This window comes from Penicillium alfredii (genome assembly GCF_028826965.1).
Source record: "Penicillium alfredii strain IBT 34128 chromosome Unknown utg000009l_segment0_segment0, whole genome shotgun sequence".
In the NCBI taxonomy this organism is placed as follows: Eukaryota; Fungi; Ascomycota; class Eurotiomycetes; order Eurotiales; family Aspergillaceae; genus Penicillium; species Penicillium alfredii.
Genome location: NW_026622706.1, coordinates 1,243,689 through 1,258,331, shown reverse-complemented (window position 1 = coordinate 1,258,331; position 14,643 = coordinate 1,243,689). Strand labels below are relative to the sequence as shown.

The 14,643-nt window shown below is 49.2% G+C and overlaps 3 protein-coding genes across 3 annotated transcripts; 2 read left to right on the top strand and 1 right to left on the bottom strand.

Moving 5' to 3' along the window:
* Positions 1–540: 540 nt before the first annotated feature.
* On the top strand, positions 541–5,069 carry NUU61_006392 (uncharacterized protein; the record flags this gene model as incomplete). The annotated part of the gene is made up of 6 exons (XM_056656920.1): positions 541–678; positions 730–872; positions 937–1,603; positions 1,710–1,885; positions 2,361–3,287; positions 3,353–5,069. 6 exons carry the CDS (start codon positions 541–543, stop codon positions 5,067–5,069), a joined length of 3,768 nt encoding a protein of 1,255 aa, XP_056509720.1.
* Positions 5,070–5,685: 616 nt separating this feature from the next.
* On the top strand, positions 5,686–7,207 carry NUU61_006391 (glycoside hydrolase family 76 protein; the record flags this gene model as incomplete). Its single annotated transcript, XM_056656919.1, has 3 exons — positions 5,686–5,776; positions 5,831–6,528; positions 6,611–7,207. The coding sequence occupies 3 exons, from the start codon at positions 5,686–5,688 to the stop codon at positions 7,205–7,207; spliced, it is 1,386 nt and encodes a 461-aa protein (XP_056509719.1).
* Positions 7,208–7,706: 499 nt separating this feature from the next.
* On the bottom strand, positions 7,707–9,221 carry NUU61_006390 (DMT family transporter; the record flags this gene model as incomplete). The annotated part of the gene is made up of 3 exons (XM_056656918.1): positions 7,707–7,966; positions 8,040–8,788; positions 8,908–9,221. 3 exons carry the CDS (start codon positions 9,219–9,221, stop codon positions 7,707–7,709), a joined length of 1,323 nt encoding a protein of 440 aa, XP_056509718.1.
* Positions 9,222–14,643: the final 5,422 nt, after the last annotated feature.

Genomic DNA, 14,643 nt, shown 5'->3' with positions numbered 1-14,643 from the left:
TACCCTCGGGAACCCCAAGCGCAATTTATGCGAAACCGAGAGCACACAAATCCTGTGGCAGGGAGGGCTCAAGTACTAGCTAAGCGGGCCGGAAATCTCGTCAGGGCAGATTAATACTGTATGGGGAAGTTATTATTTTAATACTAGTATCATTATTAGTATTATATTAATAGAAATATGGAGCTCACTTTTCATCTTCTAATAATAACGAGGAATGACTGGGAAATACAGGATAGGACTGTGGTCCAGGACTGATACAATACACTCTATGTAATCGCCTAGCTTCTAATTCCTGTGGAAGTATTCGGATGCCAAAATACGAGAGCTGGTCCATGGTTGTGGGGATGTGCGGTGGATCTGGGTCCATTAAACGGTGATATTCAAGAGCTAGAAGTAGTAGAGAAAGTAAAACTAGAAGAAATTGACGAGGCAAGGACAACGAACATGGTTGAATACTTGAATAGTCGAGGTGATCGCGTGTAATCAATTGCCTCTCGCTCTGGCCTGCCCACCTTCCGCAACCATCCGTGCCGGCGTATAATGGATGCCGCTGAACCCCAGGCCACTACCTCACTCGAGACCAAGGATTGTGGCTTGGACTCTGAAAGCCAGCACTTGAGCTCTGATGCCAGTCGAGATGTCGACGCGAGCTTCACCAAAGCTTTGCCCAAGGTCGAGGTATGCACCCCGCGCCTGCGGGGCGCATCGCTGCTAATTCAAGCTCGCTAGCTCCATGCCCATCTGAGTGGCAGCATCAGTCGCAAATGCCTTCATGAGATATGGAAACGCAAGAAGCAACAGAACCCCGCGCTGCAGGTGGAGGATCCCCTAGTCACTATGCCGCTGGGCAAAGTCGACTATACTCTTCAAACGTAGGGAAAGTCCTGGTCCCTGACGTGAAATATTTGAGGCCATCAATTCACAAACCTTGGACAGATTCTTCCAAGTCTTCTCCAAATCCATTTATCAACTCTGCAATGACCTGGAGAGTCTCGCCTATGCCACGACCTCGGTACTTGAAGACTTCTTCAACGACGGAGTCCGATACCTAGAGCTGCGGACGATCCCGCGGGCATCTCGTGAATCCAGCATCACCAGAGAAGAATACATCGCTACAGTCCTAGACCGCATTGACAAGTTCCATTCTAAAACAAACGACATGTCCGTGTTCCTGATTCTGGCCCTGGACCGGGGCAACACCACGCCCACCGAAGCCCTGGAGATCATCGACCTTGCCATCCACCACAAACCACGCGGGGTGGTCGGGGTTGATCTCTGCGGCAACCCGACACAGGGCGATGTCAGCATCTACCAGGACGCGTTTGCTCAAGCCAAGGCCCATGGGTTGGGTATCACGCTGCACTTTGCCGAGACACCGGCCTCGGGCGAGCCGCGAGAACTGGCGACCTTGCTTTCGTTCCAGCCTGACCGGCTCGGGCATGTTATCCACGTGCCTGATGAGTTCAAACGGGAGATTTCACGGCGGAAACTCGGTCTGGAACTATGCATGTCGTGCAATGTGCATGCCAGAATGTTCGATGGAGGGTTTCTGGATCATCATTTCGGGTACTGGAGGCATGAGGCCTGCCCGATTGCTCTGTGTGTAAGTCTCTTGTGTTTTATGCTTACTCCCTGACTTTCTTTTTGACTTTCTTTGTTTCTTATTGGAATCCGTGGCTGATTGCTGCTTATATTATCTGTTGAATTAGACCGACGATGTCGGCTTCTTCTGCAGCCCGGTCTCGCACGAGTACTTGCTCGCGGCGCAGCATTTTGACCTTAGCCGGGATGACTTATGGGACATGAGCTTGAAGTCGGTGGATGTGATTTTTGGCGGAGAGCATGAGAAGAAGCGACTTCGTGGGCTTCTTGAGGCATTCAAGAGGTGAGGTCGACTAGATGTTCATCGGGATATACCCCGGTAATCTATAGTTCCCTTCTTCGGCGAACAACTTAGTAGATGCAGTAAACATGTAATTTTCGTTCTCATTCTCATTCTTACCCTCATTCGTAGTTTCGTAATCTTCTTCGGCATCCACACATCTCCCAGCACCGCCCGACGATCTCAACGCGAGTCATACCTGTTTGGGTGTCCGCAGTGGAGCCAACATGCAAACCAGCGACGATTCGAGTGCCCGCCACGCCTCAAATGAGATCACCGCCACTTTGTTACTTGAAATCTCTACAAGACTGGGAAACTTTGAGTCATTAGTCGATAGATAGGGTACCTCTATCAGGATATTTAAGTTGTATCAACTCCCTTAGAGTCTTCCGATCAACATAGCTTCCTCTCGAACCATCGAGCCTGGGGCCAACAGATCTTTTTCTTGTCTTTCTTTAAGAACCATCATGGCTTCCAGTGCAGCTCTCCCCCAGACACTCAAGTCTATCACCGCCACCAAGATCAAGGAGTTGTCCAAGCAACGCACACTATTCGACAAGCGCAAAGATCAGATCTTGGAATCCGCCCAAGCCGCACCGGACCTGCGGGCGCAGGTCCATGTACTACTGGAGGGAATCTCTCAACTGAAAGGGTTTCCCAAAAGCACGCTCGACAAAGACGATATGGACTTGGACGACGATGATGGTTCGAGCTCCGAGTCCGACGAGCCGGTCGCGACACCGGGAATGGGCCAATTGGACCACAAGGATCACACCAACATCCGGCGCTTCCTCCTGCAGAGCCGATACGACACTTCGATCTCGGAGACGAGTCTCCGGGACTGGATCGCGCGGCTGGAAAGCGAGGTGCGGTACCTGGAGTTGAAGCACGAGCATGCCGCATTTTACAGCCAACTGGTCACGGAGTGGCTGGCGCACTTGGATGAACAGTCCGCGAAGTCTGCACCAGACAGTGCCGCTGAGACCACTGATTCGAGCACGTCCGACTCGAGTTTCGAGAAGGTGGGATGTGCCGAGCACGAGCAGCGGGCTACATGGGAGTCGTTGGTCTTCACGGCAGACACCCACGCCGACTACGAGAACATCCGGTCGTATCTTGACGGGCTGTTCAATCAGACCCAGATGTCACGGCAAGCCCTCAAAGAGCTCCGAGGAAGCCTGCAGAAATTCGGGACCGAGTTCGCCGCGAGGGGAGAGTGGCTCGATGTGGACGAGCTGCGATGGGTTTCGCAGGCGCTGATGAAAACGGACCTACTCAGCAACGAGAAGACCACCATTCTCAAAGAGTTCATGCGCAGCAATGAGGTCGCCCAGGAAGTGGCCGATGTGCTCAACATGCGCCTGGCGTCGCTGGAGAGCTGGGACTGGGGGGAGGGGGCATCCCCGTCGAGATGCGTCGCCAGCTGAACGGGAAGTACCGTGTGTTTATGGACGAGGGTCTGCTTGACAGTCTTATGCTGCAGTATATTGGATCCATGTGGGCTGTCAAGCTCAGAAAAGCGTTTGAGCGGTTCCTACGGTCCGAGGCGTGGAGTCCTCTCCGTCAGGAGATCTCGGAGGAGGACCGTAAAAGACGCAAATATTTCCTGGGGTCGAGCAACCCCAGTCCGCACAACATCAACGCGTTGCGTGAGGAAACATACCGAGATCAATATTTCATGAGCCAACTCCCCGAGTCGACTAGCGAGGGTGCTCGGAGTTACGACGACGAGTCCAAAGGGAAAAGTGCCCTGGACACAAAGCACTCTCTCCTCCACCTCCTCATCACCGAGTCTATCATCCACAAGAGCCAGTGGGGGGAGTTCACCGCGGTCCGCTCTGACTTCCAGTGGTTTGGCCCTTCCATGTCCCACACCACGATGCTCACGGTGCTGGAGTACTTTGGCGTCCCCAGGGTCTGGCTGGACTTCTTCGATGTCTTCCTGGAGGCACCCCTCAAGTTTGCCCAAGATGGCCCGGGTGCCTCGGTTCGAGTCCGCAAGCGCGGCCTTCCAATGAGCCACACGCTGTCGGACTGTTTCGGAGAGTCTGTGCTTTTCTGCATGGACTATGCAGTCAATCAGAGCACGAACGGTGCCTTGCTCTACCGGTTGCACGACGACTTCTGGTTCTGGGGTACTGAAGACACCTGTTCTAAGGCATGGGCAGCTATGACCAAGTTTGCCAACGTGGTGGGCCTAACCTTCAACGAAGAAAAGACGGGCACTGTGCGGATGGGCAAGGAAGAGAACCAAAAGAACTCGGATCTTCCTGTCGGAGACATCCGCTGGGGCTTCTTAGTTCTCGATGCGCAGCAAGGCAAGTTCGTCATCGACCAGGCGCAGGTGGACCAGCATATTGAAGAGCTGTCCCGCCAGCTGAAGTCGTGCAAGAGCGTATTTTCCTGGGTGCAAGCCTGGAACAGCTACTTCGGGCGGTTCTTCACCAATAACTTTGCCACGCCGGCCATGTGTTTCGGGCGAGATCACATCGACATGGCTGTGTCAACGCTCAGCCGCATCGAAAGTGCCCTTTTCAACAGCACGGTCTCTAGCACAGGCCGCGGCATCACCGACCACCTGCGCGGCGTACTCGCAGACCGGTTCGACATCCACAACCTCCCCGAGGGCTTCTTCTACTACCCCGTAGAGCTGGGCGGGCTCGGGCTCCTCAACCCCTTCATCCGACTCCTCGCCATGCGCGAAAACATCAAGCAAACCCCACAGCGACAAATCCACAAGGCCGCCCTCGAAGACGAGAAGCAGTACCGACGCGCCAAGGACAAGTTCGAGCGCCTCGGCCCGGACACGTACTCCTCACCCTGGAACAAGCCCAGCGGTGATTCCGAGTCCTTCATGTCGCTCGAGGAATACACCAAGCACGCCGAGACCTACAGCGGCGCGTTCCGCACCGCGTACCGGGCCCTAACTACCGTGCCCGAAGAAAGAAGCGTCGAGCAGACAAGTCGCTTTACTAAGAGTCAGTCTGAGCTGACGGGTAAACTCAGTGACAAGAGCTCTATCTCTGCGGTCTGGAGTCAGATGTCCCCCTACTGGCGCTGGGCTGCGGAGCTGTATCATGACGAGATGGTGCGCACGTATGGCAGTCTGGCTGCAGTGAATCGCGAGTTCATGCCGCTGGGCGTGGTGAAGACCCTCAAGGAGGGACGGTTTAGATGGCAGAGCTGATTTCACTATGTGGATATTTTTTTTCTTTTGCTTTTACTTTGATACCCCTTTGAATTCTGGAGCTATGTTGGTGGGCCTGGAACTGTAAATATAGTTGGTGATGCTTCAAGAATGTAGATGAAACGCAAATATAAATCTACCAAAATCAGCTATGGTAAAGTCTAAGCAATTCCTTCCATTAGCGTTCTGATAAATGCATAAAGATTTTCCCAATTTCCCGAATTCACGCTATTAGAAAAGCGCTCAAGATTACAGCTGCACTATCTTAGGGCTGACTTGAGTAGTGAGTGGGTCAATACCAGACTCAGTCGGCCTCGACGGACCAAACTACCGAGATTAAATGTCTCAAAAAAAGGGCCCTTTTCAATCAAGGTCCACCTCCAAATTCCCTTCGTAGACCCTCATCTCCACTCGCAAGGCCAGCTCCTTCGGGCGTTGTACTTCGGCAATAATAGGATCGGATTCGTCCTAAACATGCGCTAAGCTCACTAGTCAAATCGTGGCTTCGGCCCTTAAAAAAAGCTTCACTCCCGTGGTGAGACAGGGATTGTCCTTTTTTTTCTGTCCTTTTATTTCTCGTGGTTCTCAAATTCCGAGAGGTCGAGCGAGGAACAAGATGTTGGGAGGCAATATCGGAGCCGCCGCCGTGGCCGTCGCTCTGCTGACGGGCACAGCATGTGCCATTGAACTTGATATCCACAAAGAGCGTATGTTTTTTGAGATCCTCAATCTTATGAATTCATCACTCTAACATAGAACAGAGTCGATCAAAGATGCGGCCGCCACAGCCGTATTCAACACCATGTCCAACTACACAGCCAACCAGACGAGCTCGAATCCAAAGCAATCCCCCCGGACTTGGTGGGAGAACGGGATCTTCTTCTCGACCCTGATGCAGTACTGGTACTTCACAGGCGACGCATCCAACAACGCGGCCGTCAGCCAGGGCATGTACGACCAGCGCGGCAAAGCCAACGACTACATGCCGCAGAAAAGTCCGGGATTCGTCAACGACGACCAAATGACCTGGGGCCTGGCCGCCATGACCGCCGCCGAGCTCAACTACCCGCGCGAGTCATCGTCGATGCCCTCGTGGATATCCCTGGCCGAGAACGTGTTCAATTCCCAGGTCGCGCGCTGGGATAACACGTCCTGTGATGGCGGCATGCGCTGGGCTATCGAGCCGACCCAGAGCGGGTACACGATGAAGAATGCCCGCGAAAACGGGGGGCTGTTCCAGCTCTCTGCGCGCTTGGCTCGCTACACGGATAACCAGACGTACGCCCACTGGGCGGAGAAGATCTGGGATTGGAGCGCGGGCACGGCGCTGCTGGATACTAAGAGCTGGCGCGTTGCGGACAGTGTTCTCGTGGAAGGCAGCTGCAAGAGATCGAGCCATGAACAGTGGACCTACAACTACGGACCGTACATCAGCGGCGCGGCGTACATGTACAACATGGTTAGTGCATGATCCCTATTTCATGCTGGGACTGTAAAGAAGAAGCAAATAAAGAAGAAAAACTCGCTGACAGAAAGAACAGACAAAAGGCAACGAACACAAGTGGCGGCTGGGCCTCGACGGCCTCCTGAAAACCACCTTCGACTCCTTCTTCCCCGAGAAGCATGGCGGCAAGATCATGTCCGAGGTGACGTGCGAGCCCAAGATGCTCTGTGGCCCCAATCAAGACATCTTCAAGGGCATTCTCGCCTCCGACCTCGTCTTCACCAGCATCGTCGCCTCCCACACCGCATCCGACATTCTCCCGCGACTGCAGGGCTCAGCCGTGGGCGCCGCGAAGCAGTGCTCCGGCGGCAGCAACCACACTCTCTGTGGCCGGCGCTGGTATGACACCGAGTGGGACGGCAGCGCCGATATCGAGGAGCAGATTAGCGCCGCCAGTCTCTTCTCGGCGAATCTGGTGGTCTTCAAGAAGGATAAAAATCCCGCTACTCTCTCTACGGCTTCGAATACTACGCAGTCGACTGCGAAGGGTGCCTCCGAGTCGTCGGGCACTACTACGTCTGGTGGTGATTCTAGCAGCAAGCCTAACTCTGGTAGCTCGATTGCTGGTGGTGCGCTTGGGGTTTCTGCTGGCATTGTGGCAGGTGTTGTTGCTGCTGTTCAGGCTATGGCTTAGATGGAGTGGGCATTATATTTTCATTTGTATTAATACGAATCATCTGTCAGATGAGATGCATAGATACAGCAGGTTTCTTCTTTACTTGTTTTATTGTCTTGCTCTACGGCTCTATATTTGAACTATCCAAGCTTGCACTTGGACATGTGTCGAAGTAATTTCTACTGTACTCTCTTGCCGAGACAAGGCAAAGGAATATCTCAGCTTCATATTTATAAAAAATCACTGCTCCAACAAAAGATTCATTCTATAGGTTCTATGTAGATTCGTTGAATCATGTTTTATTTTTATTTTTATTTTTTACGTTACTGAATTTATACCTGTTGGTTGAGATGCACTTGATATGTCAGTAGTATCCAAAAGAATCCCAGATTCAAATCTATAAAACTCATTGCATCGATGCTATATATGTACTGTACAAGAAATCCAAGAACCAAAAACACAGACGCTAACAGCAAAACAAAACACCATGCTGTATAGAAAATTCCACGCCATGCCACTAGTCATCACTGTCGGATTCAACCTCGTCATTCTCTAGATCCTTCTTCCGCTCCTCCTTCAGCTCCCGATAGGTGCTCCAACTCAGAAGGAAGAAGGCCACCATGATCAAGATGCCTCCAAAGATGGACGCCCCGGAGAGCGATTCTCCGGTCCGGAACCAGTCCACGAGAGCAACGAGGAAGATGGTGAGAAGGGCGGCGACGGATGAGAGAACGGGAGACGTGAGAGAGATGAGGACAAGGAAGGAGCCCGAGAATGCTGAGAGCAGATGTTAGTATCTTAAACTGAAACTGGTGGTAAACATAATAGGCAATTTGGTGGAGCTACTCACTGGCATTGGCACAGACGGAAATGAGGAGCATCCAGGCTGCCTCGCCCGTCGGCCACTCAAAGGCCTCCCATCCCAGGACGTGCAAAAATGGCAGCGGCACCCAAAGAACCAACAGGGTGAAACAGCCGATCAGGCTGCCGAAGGTGTTGGCGAAGATAGTCCCTCGGCCAGGACTCGTCCCCTCCGGAGGGCAGGCGAACCGCTTGTACAGCACCTCGTACAGCCCATAGAGAATGCTGCCGATGCCAATGACAAGGTTGCCAAGAAGGCGGTTGCCCGCCTCATCATCGGAAGTGGTGCCTCCCTTCGAAACTTTCTTCGCTGGTCGGTCCCCGTATGCAACGACCATCACGCCCAGCGTGGCCACCGCCACCGAAAACACCTTGTCGAAGCGCAGCTTCTCTTTCAGGAGCGGGATCGAAAAGGCGTAGGCGAAGAAGGCCGAACAGTTGTAGATGGCTGTCAGGTCACTGGCCGTAGTCATGTTGACCGCCACGTACCACGAACCACCCGCGACAGTGAGCGCAGTCGTCACAAAGGCCGTGGTCTTCAAGATGTAGGGTACCGGTGAGTGGTAGAAGGGGCCAGTGTTGACATGAACATTCTGGGATTCTACCATCTGGGCAGTCGTTCGAATCAGAGAGACATGGCGGCGCCAAAATGCTTCCCATGAAAGTTTTCGCTTTTGGAGTCGAAGGATACCGAGCTGGACCGGCCAGAGCAGTGCCCAGGAACCATGGGTGATGTAACTGCATATTGGAGGGAATGGAGTGGTAAGCGATTACATTCCGGCGAACGGGGGAGGGGGGGGTCTCATGGGAAGGGTCGCAGTCGGCAGGCCGATCATCATCGTGTGTCCAAAACTTACAGCATGCAGTACGGCTTCTTCCAACCCAGCTCATTCTGAATGTATGTAGCAGTTTCCGTCTGGACCACAAAACTGGCCAGACTCAACAGAAGAAAGCCCGATGCAATCATGTACTTTTTCCGCGTTACCTGGGCCGCGTCGTGTTCGGGGCTCCGGATCGTGGGTCGTCGCGTATGGTGCAGCATGGGCCTGTCCTCTGCGTGGCCATTGCCGAAGCTCGACCGGGATAGACGGCCGTGGTGGTCATCTTTGAGAAGCGGCTGCTGCGATCGGCCATTCGTGGGTCGGTGGAATGGGGGGCGATTGGCACCCATCTCGTCGGAGTCTTGTGAGTCGCGAACCGTCTTCGGGGTTGAAGTCACCCGTGGCTCTGCAAGCTCAATGATCTCCGAAGCCACAATGTCGGTGGTGAAGTCGGCTGGTTTATTTTTGGAATGGGTTGCTCGGCAGTCAGGGGCCGGACCTTGCCTGACTCGGTGTTCCTCGCCGCCAAAAAAAGATAACAGATAAGCGGAGACGCTAACAAGGACCCGCCCATCCAAAAAATATAGGAAAAAAAAAGGGCACTATGAGCAGAGTAGGAGTTGATTCAGAGGTAAAGGAGATGAAGAATGGCTCATGGATCTAACCGCCAGGAGCCTATGTTGTTCTCCACGGCACTGTTCGCAGACCCTGGTTGCATGCGACTTGACAGCCCTCCGATGAGGCTTTAGCCACGTTTGGGGTAAAGTGGAGCAGCCAAGGAGAGTTATGTATGGCCAGACTGGGGGTTTTCTCGAATGCTGCAGGCCAAAGGATTTGAGGAAGCAATTCCGAAAGGACCAACAAAGGGAATTGGAACGAGATTTGGGAGTTGAACAAATCTGGGGGACCATGCACCCATCCGCAGATGACCGCCTTCCGGCAGCGTCACAGGGGCTGATGATGGGTCACGTGATGGGGCCAAATAAGACAGGGCTGAGGTGGCTAGGCCACATTGGGTTTAGCGGCGGGCTGCATTGGGGCAACTTCGGCTGCCTTAAAGACTTGGCAGTTGCCTACCTAAACGATGTATATACTTCCAGGTTTCCACGCTTTATGCTCACTTTGAAGACGAGATAACTATCCATAGATTAAGTAGTCCTGGACCATGGAGTCGGCACTTCTAAGGCTGTTTAGATTTATCTAGTAGTACAAGTATCAAGCTAGTATCAGCTCATTCAAGACCCTCTTCCTCAGGTTGTTAACTTGAAGCTTTTCATGTAGTCAAGCTTAGTTGGGACCTTGGGATGACCGGGTTTTTTGTTGAGGTGTGCTGGCTTTTGATTTAGATAGGGTTTCCAAGGGGCCGTAAGGATTCCATTGTCTTTATCACAATCCCATCGTCCAACAAGACAGTAATAGAGGACTATATTATTTGTTAATTTGCTTCGCTAGTAGAATGGTTCAGAACTTGGCGTGTCACAATTTCCATGACATCATTGGCTGTACATAAATATAGTCCAGGTCTCGGGATAAGTCTTTTATCAACGGACACATACTATGCATTATTGTCTCCATATTGCTGAAGGTTGCTGTACTCATCTCGCTCGTGAGTCCGATGCACGACCACGTGTGTTGCAATGAGATTGGCAAGTGTGAAGCTCGCGCTCCACGCTGTAAACCCTGACGCGACGTTATGATCCACGCTCCATGCAAGAATACCTGTCACCAACGATGCCGGAATGCTTGCTAACACAACGGTGGTTGGTCTCTGTCGGCGCAAGGATCTTTCAAACCAGGAACATATTTCCGCAGTTACAGTTTTCTTTGTAGATAAATCTTCGTCTCTATTCTCGGTTGTCACACGTTCCACTAGCACAAGGTGTCAGTAGGAGTGGATGACAAGTTGGAACAGATAGGCCTACCTTGGTTCTGAGTATTGGTCACAGCCGGCATTGAGGGATCACAAGGAGTGGATGATAGCTTGGAAGAGACAGGCCGGAATCCGTTCGGAGCATCAGTCACAGCCGGCATTGAGGGATCACAAGGAGTGGATAATAGCTTGGAAGAGACAGGCCGGAATCCATTCGGAGCATCAGTCACAGCTGGCATTGAGGGATCACAAGGAGTGGATAATAGCTTGGAAGAGACAGGCCGGAATCCATTCGGAGCATCAGTCACAGCTGGCATTGAGGGATCACAAGGAGTGGATAATAGCTTGGAAGAGACAGGCCGGAATCCATTCGGAGCATCAGTCACAGCTGGCATTGAGGGATCACAAGGAGTGGATAATAGCTTGGAAGAGACAGGCCGGAATCCATTCGGAGCATCAGTCACAGCCGGCATTGAGGGATCACAAGGAGTGGATAATAGCTTGGAAGAGACAGGCCAGAATCCGTTCGGAGCGTCAGTCACAGCCGGCGTTGAGGCATCATAAGGAATGGACGATGAGTTGGAATAGATGGTCCCAGTATTGAGGAAGCCGTTCGCTTTTTATCGTTCTAGTAGAACTCCCCCACGTCTCCTTCCCCCTTCAAGAAAAATCGTGATAGAGTGATGCGCGCCCAAGTTCAAGTGAGGCGGAAGACGTGTTTCCAATAGGATCAATACTCGACAAGGAGGGATGAGTGTGGCAGCGCAGAGATTGGGTGGCTGCTGATCCATACTGTCCTTTTGCAAGTGCAGTCGGCGACGTCAGATGAGTCTGGCTAGGTAATGGAAACAGAAAGGAGAGGCTCAAAAGGGGGTTCCTAAAAATGGAAGTGGGTCTGACATGTTGAGTTTCCAACCAAGTTAGAGCCAATAGGCTCGGCTTGTATAGCCATTGGGTAGCAAGGAGAGCACCCCTTTCCGCTGACGCTTTTTAATTGCAGTAAGAGAGAAAAAAGGGAAACAGAGCTGGTGGGCATGTGGGGTCGTCATGCTAATGTAGGTTGACATGTCGGCCTCGATATCCAAACGTTCGGAACCCTGCATGAATTGGCTATTTGCGAAAGCCCAACTGAAACGTGGTCGAATGGACTAAGTTCCTCGAAAGAAGGGCGACATCAACAGCCTTATTTCAGGCAGAGCTTACGCCAATCGAGGTGTTTCAGGTAGCCAACGAAGCGCTCAAAATATGAGTAAAATGGCCAAAGACAAGGACAGAAGTCTGGAGCAGACTTGTATTCTTGTCGAATAAAGGGTAGAAATGGTCTGGGCAAATCGGAGGTTGCACAATTTTTAAGCCCCTCAAAATGATTCCTGGACTTCGAAATGTAGATGTGTGAACTGCATACTACTCATAACAATGCCACATGAAAAGGTAGCCCTATTGTGTTAATGAGTCTCAAGCTCTCGAAGTGGTTGTTCATCCCGCAGATTGTGGCTTGCACATTGCGCTAGTTGCCCAAGTCCAAGGCCCGACATGTGACTATTATTTATGTGGAGAGTTGGGAATTCAGTTCTCTGCGAGCGATTGACTATAAAGACAAGACAACTTCACACTTCATGCGCTTCTCTTAAAAATGAAATCCATCAATCTCTTTTACCCGCATGCCCAATATAAAACGTGAATACTCTTAACTTCCTTTCATTGGTCAGCGGAAGTCCACTCGCCATTACTCCATTACAAAATTCCAAACCCGAGCTTTATCATTCTGGTTCTAAAACCGTCGGCCACTTCATATTCTCCACCATAATACCTTTTCAACCAGGTATTTCTAACTTATCCCTTCCATCAGCCGGCTACACCTGTTCAGGACGAATTTGACATGTATTCATGCAGACCGACGTCAAGATGACAATTCTTCCCCACGAAAACGTCAAATATTGGCGTTTGGTATCTGCTATTCTTGGAACATGTTCAGCGACGTTAATATCATCCTCTTCAGTAAGTGGCATACCAACCCTAGAATGGAGGAGAAATCTTGGAGGGGGCGAGGCTTAGTTTATTGTTTGGGGCCACCTGTGGCTGTGTCTTTGTGTCTGGTTAACTCACTAATTTGCTAACCTGTCTATAGTTATGTGAAGATCCCGGTCCAAGCTTTTGTTTGCCACACCAAATAATTCTTCCGACTGGAGTTATATACACTTGCTCGGTTTCAATCCTATACCGCAGTAATGAAGGTGACAAGTACCAGAAAACATTCATGGTAATTGGGATAGGAACTGCAGTCCTCACAGGCATGGTCATGTCAGCCGATAAAGGAAGCGGGATAGTAGTAGAGTACGTGGTGTGGGGTCTGCTGCTGTCATTGCTCACAAGTTGGCTAGTTCACAGCTACTTTGAACGCATGTGAAATATTATTGAAGAAGATTATTATCGTTAAGGGAGAATAAAATCGTAGATAATTAAAAAGTTAATAATATTTCTTTATACTTTAAGATTTAATATTAAAAAATAGAAAATAAGGCTTTTTAAGAAATTCTTCTTTTATAATAAAATAGAAGCTATAAAGAAAAAAAGGATAAAAAGCTTAATAAAGTTAAGATTAACTGAATTAGTAATACTAAAAAGTAAGATACTATAATTAATAATAAGAGAGGGCTAAATAAAGTAAACAAAATAAATAAGATAAATAAGCCCTAGCTACTACTACCTAGGAATAATACCTAGATATAAGCCTTAGAACGAAAATGTAAGAGTTAAGATAATAATATCTTTAAGTATTATTAATTAGACCTTAGCGGTAGATAAAGTATATTATTCTTTATTTTCTTCTCTATATAAATCTATTAGAACTAAGGTTCTAAATACCCCTATTAAAACTAGGGGTTTAAGGCCTATCTTAAAACCCTAATTCTAATCTACCTAAATATTATAAAATACTACTTAAAAATATAAATAAAGACTTAAAATATATAATTTAACGCGTCTTTATTATAGCAATAAAATAAACGCATTAGTTAAGGCTACCTAACCTTAAAAGGGGGGATAATTATAAAAGATCTACTAAGATAGCAAGATATAAGGTTATTCCTAACTAAAGGAAGGGGTAAATTAGGTAATATCATATAATCCTAAAGAAAGTCGAAACTTGTTGCTTAATCTACTCTACAGTGGAATAATCACGATACATAATAGAGACCCTATCGTTTATATTATCGATAATACGTGGAGTTACGAAGATACTATATAATAAATTGACACTCTCGTATCTAGCTAGCAAGACAATATTCAGTCTTAACAGTAATAAAGATATACTGTTTTCCCTTACTCCTTCCCCTTGTTTCTTTATCTGATCGATAGGCCTTATACCCTAACAAGTATATTCTTTACAATTCTTTAATCCTCCGAAAGCAGATAGTCTATATAGTCCTCGTTCGATTAGATACAATATCTATTCTCGTATTATTCTCTAACTACGGGGCTTTTTCTAACTAAGGGAAAACTTATTTCCGTTAATAATATTCGATAATAGTAATATCTACTGGCGTCTTTAGCTTAAAATTTAAGGGGAGCTATCTAAGGCTACGAAAATATTCTAATCTAACTCGAGTCTCTTTATAGAGAATAGGATTGATCTAATATTAATACTCTTTAAGTTAAATAAAGAGTATAGAAGCTAATACTATAAAGATAGGGTTTCGAGTTTATATTCTAGAAGATAATCACGTTAAGATTAATTTTAGGGGTTAAAAAATAAGGATAAAAGAATAGAAGGGTATAAGGATACTAAAAAAGGGAAAATAAATATCTTATAGACGCCCGATTAGATAGGCGAAAAGGGAGGGGAGCTATTTTCGGCGTCGTTTTAGTCGCGAGTGGAAACTAAGGGAACAACTATTGAGGTC